Source organism: Atta colombica, unplaced genomic scaffold, assembly GCF_001594045.1.
Source record: "Atta colombica isolate Treedump-2 unplaced genomic scaffold, Acol1.0 scaffold155, whole genome shotgun sequence".
In the NCBI taxonomy this organism is placed as follows: Eukaryota; Metazoa; Arthropoda; class Insecta; order Hymenoptera; family Formicidae; genus Atta; species Atta colombica.
The window spans coordinates 3,215,738-3,224,810 of record NW_017259245.1 but is presented as its reverse complement, the minus strand read 5'-3'; the positions used below and the strand labels follow the sequence as shown (position 1 = coordinate 3,224,810).

The 9,073-nt window shown below is 30.5% G+C and overlaps 2 protein-coding genes across 3 annotated transcripts in view; one reads left to right on the top strand and one right to left on the bottom strand.

Annotated features, from left to right (window-relative positions):
* The window catches only part of LOC108685701 (tektin-4), an 8,652-nt gene extending 3,495 nt beyond the window's left edge, over positions 1-5,157 (top strand). Inside the window, exons 8-11 of the mRNA XM_018190628.1 lie at positions 3,664-3,832; positions 4,010-4,143; positions 4,250-4,383; positions 4,495-5,157. Coding sequence (XP_018046117.1) covers positions 3,664-3,832; positions 4,010-4,143; positions 4,250-4,383; positions 4,495-4,542 — 485 coding nt within the window. The 3' untranslated portion in view covers positions 4,543-5,157. The remainder of the gene's footprint in view (positions 1-3,663; positions 3,833-4,009; positions 4,144-4,249; positions 4,384-4,494) is intronic.
* Positions 5,158-5,669: 512 nt separating this feature from the next.
* The window catches only part of LOC108685742, a 15,105-nt gene continuing 11,701 nt past the window's right edge, over positions 5,670-9,073 (bottom strand). The window contains exons 6-11 of one of the 2 annotated variants that reach the window (XM_018190703.1): positions 7,804-7,855; positions 7,443-7,551; positions 7,254-7,341; positions 6,299-7,173; positions 6,038-6,238; positions 5,670-5,944 (exon numbers count right to left, since the gene is read on the bottom strand). In XM_018190703.1, the coding sequence (XP_018046192.1) occupies positions 5,810-5,944; positions 6,038-6,238; positions 6,299-7,173; positions 7,254-7,341; positions 7,443-7,551; positions 7,804-7,855 (1,460 nt within the window). In that variant the 3' untranslated portion in view covers positions 5,670-5,809. The remainder of the gene's footprint in view (positions 5,945-6,037; positions 6,239-6,298; positions 7,174-7,253; positions 7,342-7,442; positions 7,552-7,803; positions 7,856-9,073) is intronic. The other variant, XM_018190705.1, reaches the window with a different exon arrangement.

Sequence of the window (9,073 nt, the reverse complement as noted above, 5' to 3'; positions counted from 1 at the left end):
ATTTTTAATTATATTATTATTAATTTTTAGAGAATATATATAATTATTTGAATCATTTTATTTAACAATAATTTAAAAAATAATTATTTTTAAATTATTGTAAAATAAAATGATTTAAAAATAAGCAAAAAAAGATTAATTTTATACAAGTAAAAAATATTATACTTACCGCAAGGTTACTCCATTGGTGCGCGATGTCTCTCCCAGATTTCCTCCTCAGAATTGGATTGACATCCTCTCGCACAGGACACTCGCATAAAACTCGTGAATAATATATTATAATCGCGCGCGGATTATAACTTGAATCCGATAACTTGAACGGCACTCCCGAAGTAAAACGCGCGACGCGACGAACCGGCTACGGTTCGTTCATTTTCAAATAAATCGGCGACGAGGATACGTTAGCTTCCCCGTTGGATTTTTACACGAAGAGAACGATTTTACTCAATATCTAAAAATTTATTTAGATTCAGATATATCCAAAAATTTTTAGATACTTGAGAAAAACCGTTTGTTTCGTGTAAATATCTTTTGAGTACTGAGCCACCACGTCGTGAGGTCGTACTCGTGAGAGGGAAGAATCTGAAAAATGTAATATATAACTATTATCTATATTACTATGCAATCAGTTAATTTTTAGAAACGAATATCAAATACGTTTGCAATTCGTTATCATTGCGAAATAAATTCAGAGCAGATAAAAGAGTTGAATCTTTTATTTATATAGATGATGTCTGTAAGATATGATTAGAATCAATGAAATAGGCTAGAGATTAATAAAAAAGAGAAATGTTTTTTTTATTATCGATAAATAGTTCCAAAGTTACGTTTAATTTTTAAACAGATCGTATAACGAAAGATGCACAAAAACAAAAAATTAATTAAATTATTAAGTTATATTAATTATGAAAACAGGAATTGCATTATTTGAGAGTATTCATATTAACATTGCTTTTTTATTACTCGTGTAATATCGTTCGTACAGACAAGTACGCATGTCGCGTGCCGCTCTTCTTCACATTTCTTTTTGAAACATATAATAATCACAGAAAATGCTAGACATAATATGTTGTATTTTATGAATATTCACATAATACGATTACTAGTATCAAGTATGATTAATTATAAAGTACAACGTTTCGTATTATATTTGACATTCTTCGCGATAAAATTTTAAAAAAGTAATGTGAAAAAGAGTCACACGCGACACGACTACCTGTTTGTACGAATCTCGGTAAGGAAATGATTTCAATGACTACGCCGTAAATATGACGCGTCACTCCGTGCTACCCCGTGCCATCCCCATCCCAAGGTCGCGCGTCAACCGTCTAACTGTCGAAATAATATTACGAATAAATAAAATAATATATTCTTTACATTTTTTATATTTTCCGATTAATGAAACAATTTCTTATATCTAGTTTTAGACGCGTTTAATGTGATATCATAATTCATCATTATATTTAATACATCGAGGAATATATTTGATGTTCATTTTATAATTTTAATATTTCGTATCAATTATAATGTGCTGACAAAAGGCAAGAAGTAAAAAAAGATTTTTACTAGCATGGTTTTTCTTAATTGCTCACGTGAAGTGTTTTTGAGATCCCAACATTATATTTCAATTTTTAATAATCTTTTTTTGTGATTTACAATTAATTAAAGATTAATAATATGTCATCATACATCCTTTAAATAAAGACAAATGCAAAAATTTATTTTAAATTATGAAACAACTTTGACTAAATAGAATAACACGTATAAATAGCATGCACATTTAGAGATATGTAATTTAAATATAATTTATCTGTTACTTTTCCCATATCATAAGAATGCGAAGTAATACGAAAGTGACAGAATTATATATACGATTTAAAGTGATAAAAAGCCACAATTTAAAATATCTAACATTCTCTCTAAGAATCTCATTTTTATACTGTACATGTGAGAAACCGATGAAATATCTAAAATATTCATGAGCTGTGTATGTGCGTAATGAATTTAAGAAAATAAAACAAAATCTATTAACCCTTAGTACTCCTAGTTTTAGGCAACCTTACGTAATTTGCGATCGTCGATATCTAATTTTCATTAACTAAAGCGACACGCAGAGCGATTCATACGACGTCTATCTCCTTCCGAGGTCACCGAACGAATGCCAAAGTGATGACGTAGTCAACCACGTAGCGCGGCACACTTGACGCTCCCCCGCGCTGTTCGTCACACGCCGTTTGGATACACAGTTTAATCCAACTATTGCGTTTGAAAAAAATATTCACGGTTTATTCAATTATTCGTATTTTACACAATTTTGACAAATGGGTATTTTCGCGCTTTACTTTGTGGTATCTCCGACTAGTTCTTTTAAACGTAATTGATAATTATCGCGTAATTCGCGTGTGTGAGATATTTTTGATATATCTCAATTTTCATTATATTCTTAATAATTCATACTTAAACTAAGATTGATAATATTTTATACATCCTTTATATAAAGATACATGCAAATTTTTTTAATATGTATTGTGAAACAATTTGTACTCAATACAGCTTTGGTTAAAAGTATTAAATATCTTGTTAATCATTATTTAATTTTTCAGCTAAAAAATTAATTTATGACGCTACTATTGCTGTAAATTATTCTGTTTTTTTAAAAATTCTTTAAATTTACGTATAATGTCAACCATCTCGGTAAAACTGTTACAGTTTATTAAAATAAAAAATATAAAATAGATTCGGGAAACTTATTTAAAATACTAAATAAGTCAGAAGTGTAGTTATTTAAAATAATAAATATTAAATAACTCTTTTATTTTTATTTTTTTATTTAAAATATATACTTTAAATAACTTTATTTAACCCTTAGTATACACTACTTCAATTTTGGATATCCTATTACTATATACACGTTGAATCATTCGTGTTCTGGATTAATTTTCATCATTTTTACAAGCATATAAACATTATTAAATGATTTTTATGTATATTTTGTATTATGTACATTCTTTAGAAAGTATTTGTAAAATTGTATATTTATAACAAATTGTATATGTTTCTTACGGAAATAAATCAGGTACTCTTGAAAGTAAATCGCTGAAATAAATCTATCAAATTAATAGAGATTTCAAGCGATTTATCATCAGAAGCACCGAAAAAAATGGATATTGTTGTGTAGTTTGCATCTATTTCTTCAGATGGCAGTAATATGCGGGGATATTTTGCAGTTACAGGAAAAAGACCCTTATGTCCTCTCTCAGGTTTCTCTCTGTATATACTATAGCAAAATCTATAGCCTGTTAGATCAGCTGATTCATCTTTATTGATTGCGCGAGAGAGTTTAAAATATAAAACAACTATACAATTACTAAGCAGCAATGTAATTTATTACTGTTGGGTACTTGGATCCAGCAAATTAATAATCATTATTACAAGACGACTTAAGGTTTGATTTTGTTCACGGAAGGAATTCAGATGTGCTCCGGGGGGATCCACGTTCCATGAACTGGCTGCATTATGTTCCATCATAGTTGTTGAACATGCCGGGATACCGATTGGCAATAATTGATATTGGTTGCTATTGTAGATAAACAACTTCGAATATGCTCACAATTAATAGGATCTGACAAGAAATTGATAAATTATCCATAATAAAAATAACAGAGATGAAGCGAATGCAAAATTCTGTGAGACATAACCCGGTGCAAGAAACAGTGGAAGAGACACAGGAAGAGGAAGAAAAGAAAAATGTGAATTTGGAAGTTCTAGATGATGTTGAAGAAACAGTTCAACAACCGCTTTATTATCAAATTCGGCCACATCTTCACGAAAAGTACATAGTTTAACTTACATTCATGATATAACCTATATTTAAATTTTTAAAGAGTCATAAAAAGATCGTTTTATTAATTAGTGTGTAAAACTAATGGCACAATTGATGTGGCTAATATTTTTTTTAATTTAGTTATAAGAGGTATAATTAAAATTTAAATACTTTTAACACACATAGGTTTAAACCTCTGAGTGCAAAAGAAATAATACATGATGTACTGTTTGAGCAACTCGCTACGAAATCATATGACGCTCAGGCAGCTGTCCAATGGACCAAAGATATAGCGGATATTATTGAAAGAAAAATTAAAGGTAATACATATCTTTTTATATGTATACAATTCAAATTAATATTAATTATTACTTTTAAAGTCCTATATAAGTATTTGCTTGTACAGCCTTTTTTATATATTTACAGACTTACAGTTTAAGAGGTATAAATATATCGTCAATGTAGTTTTGGGACAACAACATGGTGCTGGTGTAAAAATAGGTACAAGATGTATTTGGGATGCAGAAGCTGATACATATGCCTATGACAGTTTTATTAATGTAAGGATAAACTTGTTGTCATTAAATTTTTAGTTCAATTTATTGTTCATACAATGTTCAAATATTTTATTTTTATGTTCTTATTTTACTTAATTACATGTTGTTTTTTAGGATACTATATTTTGTGTGGCTGTAGTATATGCAGTTTATTTTTATTAAAAGATTTAATTTCTGGAAGTATAAAATGTATAATGGACGAATCCCATGAATGGAAAGTTATTGTTAAGAAACTTTTCAGTAAATTTATTAAAGTACAACTTATTATTACCACATTGATACATATACAATGCAATGTTATATGTCACGGTATATGACACAATTTTTACATATAATTACAAATAATATTTAAATCCATATACAATATTATGTGCATGATTGTTTGGAGTAATATTTTCTATTTCACATGATTCTTTTTTACATATTAAAATTATTATAGCACCATAATTCACGGTAGTACAGTATAATTAAAATTTATTTATCCTACTTGTTACAACATTTGTCATGATTTATCACTTTATCTTTCAGCAAGTCAGTTTTTAAAGTAATTTCTGAAATAATTTAAAGTTTAATGTATTTTGCATACAAAATGACTTTTATAAACATCATGTGTTTGTCAGTTAGAAAGAATTTTACTATTTGAAAAATAAGAATATTTTATAGTTTAATTTAGATATTTAATTAATGTTATAATTTACATTTTTTGCATGTGCATTGGAATAGTTAATGTAAATAGAAACAGAAATATATTTACGTATCAATAAAAATTTCAATTTAATGAAATATTTTGTTATGTGCTTTTAATTAATTTTATTATTTATTTTGTGATATTATATATATTTATATTTATTTATATATCAAAATAATAAATTTGAGAAATGTACAGAAAGTACTAGATATAACATTTTGTATTATGCATTCCGTTATAGTAAATGTTATATTGCAGTACATTTAAAAATATTTGATAATATACCATTGAAACAAATAATACTTGTAATAATAAAAATAAAATAAATAAGCTTCCCAAAATATTCCTGCTATATTTATAAATATGTTGATAAAGCGTATTACTTCGTTAACATTCACTTTCATGTAAGATGATTTGTTTTGATTACTTGCTTATTATATAATCTCTATCATTTATTAAATATTAACACATACGTAGAATTGCTTTTTTAAATCATATTTATCATAAATATTTAAAGTGAAATAGATGTATGACTTAAAGAGATAGAGAAATAGAAAAAGCATAATGTATATAATTCAAATGAACGAATCTTATATTGGCAAGGAAATATTATGAAATTTATAAAACTGCTCTAAAACTACACATTTTTGCATTAGTTTCTTCTCTAATTTCTTTTGATTATATTATGATAACAAAATGTATACTGTGTGTGTTTCATTAATTTGTTAATACAATAATAAGTTACATAATGACGCATGGCAACGCGCAGCATAACGGAAGACAAACTGGAACAACAGCACCTCCTTTGCTGCTTTTGCTTTTACTTTTGCTAGAAGCTTCGTATTCGTATTTTTCGTTGGCTTTTTGCCATCCTCCCTGAAAAATAATGAATAGAAGGATTGATAAGATATCGTAAAGATTATTTTATAATACATTAAATATTTGTCATATAAAGTTATAGAATCTTACGCTAGATTGTGACATAGCTGCGCTTTCTTCTTTCTTGGTGAATTCAGCCGAACCAGGAGGATAATAGACTGGTGGCCCAGCAACATTCTTACTTTTAACTGTTGGTGGTGTATGTGGGACAAAATCAACTTCTTTCTTTGTAGTAGATGATTCCTTTTTGCTTCGACGCTCTTGTCTCTCTATATCTTCCAATACTTCTCGCTGAACAAACGAAATACATACATAAGATCATCATCGTACAAATAATATAGTATAAATTACCTCAGAATCAGAGAACGAAGCCATGAGATCCTCCAGTTTGGTCGGTGGTCCTTCGCCATTGGTAATTGGCTTAGCAGGATACACTTGAGTACCAGTTGGAAACGGTTTCGGCAGAAGGACTTCGTGATCATCGGCGTTCTTGTTTGGCGGTACTGTTGTCACAGTATTCGAAAATTTATAAATCGTTGTACCGGACTGTGTATCCTGGTGTGGATAATAACTCGTTTTGGTCGGAATATCTGGTTTGTCGGGATAATGTCCACTAGACGGTGATCTGCCGGATCTGTATTCTTCGAACCGATTAATGCTTCTAGTATGTTCGCTTACGATAGGCGGTTGATTCTGATACGTATTCCCAGAATAATCTGGGCGATCATTCGGTCCATGGCCATTAGGATAACCGTCAACGTGATAATATTTTTCGGTTACGGTAGTCTTGGTTTCCATGTTCGTCGGTGGAGCGTTGCGAGAATAGGAAGGCTGTTCCTCGCGATAAAACTTCGACTCCTTGTGTATAGTTTTAGACTTCTCAGTAATATCAGTCGGTGAGTATCTAATCGGTGAACCAGGATGTCCTGGCACATTCTCCGTCATGGTTTGATAGGTGACTGTCTTGTCTGTGGTGGTGGTTCTTGGTAGAGTATAAGTGATCGTTTGATCACCGGGCAGCACGACACTCCCTGGTACACTGCTACCTGGTAAATACGTCTCCGGTGCTCCCGGTAGTTCGTAGGTGTACGTTTTAATAGTAGTGGTTACCTTTGTGTTTGGACCGGGTGCCAGATTGATTGGTATTGATGGACTTGGGACTCCATACTCGATGGTTTTGTATTCTTGTGTACTTTGAGTTGATCGTGGTTCAGTTTGATAATCTTCTAAGGCAAATGAAAGATCATTTATTGACAAAATTTAGAAAATAGTTAAAATTCTTTAATAATTTACATAAATTACATACTGCTTTCGTGAATGATCTTGACGTCTCTCTGAGTTCCTGGCAGAGGGGAAGTCTGTTTCGAACGAGATGTTGAACTATCGCCATAGACCTGATATAAATATGATTATTAATGTTAATTGTCCATTTCACTTAATGTTACTTAAAAACATCAATGTCTGAAAACAGTTGTAACAATATAATTTTATTCACCAATTCTCTGTTGACCATTGATTTTTTAATAATCGATTCTGGACTTTGATATGTATATGGACTCACTGCAGTTTTACTCTCTTCATATGTTCTTTCATGGATGTCGTCCCTATATTAATGTTTTACATTTAATATTTCGAACTCTTAATAGATATAAATATAGTTGTAGACGATGAAATAATTTGCATCATCCGTAATAAATTTCTTTCTTCATATATAAATTACAGACAATTGAGAAATATGAGTTTATTTCTACTGTAACGAGTAAACGAAAAGTATATGTTATGTGACTTAGTTTCTTGGCATCTATTCAGAAAACAAAAGTATTTTGGAACTTATGACTAGAGAACTATGTACTCACATCAAGGGCGCGCTAGTGAGAGGCTGTTTGCTTTCTGATATGCCCCATGAATCTGGAACAATAAATCATCGAGTTATCATCGTGATTGTCAAAAACGCGATAATAAATTTAGAAAAACAGCGCAATAAAAGTTCTAAATCAATGTCAATTTATAAAATGATTGAAATAACAAAATGCTAATAAGTTGCGACGTAATTTACATTGTAATTGTTTTGATTCATTTGATCTTATAAGAGTTATACTGTTAACTACACCAGTAATGGATTCTCACCAACTGTTGTCCTCGTCCTTCCACTATAGTAATTTGTGTCTACATATTTTCTACCTCCCCCACGGTCTTTTTCTCTTACCTTTCATTCTTTCAGAAGAGCGGAGACATGAAAAAATCGGGTCAGCCTTCTGCCATAAGAGGTCCTAATATGGCTACGCTTGTATGTTATGCGTGACCGCAAAGAACATATATGAGCTACGACCGTACCGTCTCTGCCAAATACAGAGATATACGGAAGATCTTCTTGTTCTCAACATGCTTCTTCACAGTAAAGATAAATGAAGTTTTGAAAAGATTTTTTTTATCGATTTTTATATTTGAAAATGCCCGAAAATGTCTCAAACGAATATATTTAAAAAGATTTTTAGTGCAAATAAAATTTAATAATGTTGAAGAAATGTAATATCAGTACTTTGCACGAAAAGCACAAGACGATGGACAATCTTTTAGCGCAATAAAAATATCAAATTCGCGAATTTCCTAATTTTACTATCTATTATCTAATTTAAACATTAATCCATTATTTCAATATTATTTTTATCAAATTTTTCATTTGCGTTAAAAATCTTTCTACACATGTATATTTGAGAATATTTTTATTAAAATTTACGAAAATCGGCAACGGGACTTCGAAACTTCAGTCATGGGGTGCTTTCTTTTAGAAGCAACAATAACTTATATGAATGACATGATCTCACTCGCTTTATTGCAATATTCTTCGCACAGTATAACTAGAATCGCGTCGAAAGATACGAATAAAGTTCAAATTTGATTCGCTCGATTTTTTCATTATCAATTAACCGTAAACCTGCAAGGCCATTGCTTGCCTTAAAAGGCGTGATACGAGCAACCGGCTCTCCTACCTTCCTTGATCGTTTCACGTTCGCGTACTATTCACCACGACTCCGCGATATTACTTGTCTCAGTTAATTCAATAGAAATCCGCTTTGCTGCAGTGACAGTACGCTAAACTCTACGGAGAATGCTTTCCAGTTACAT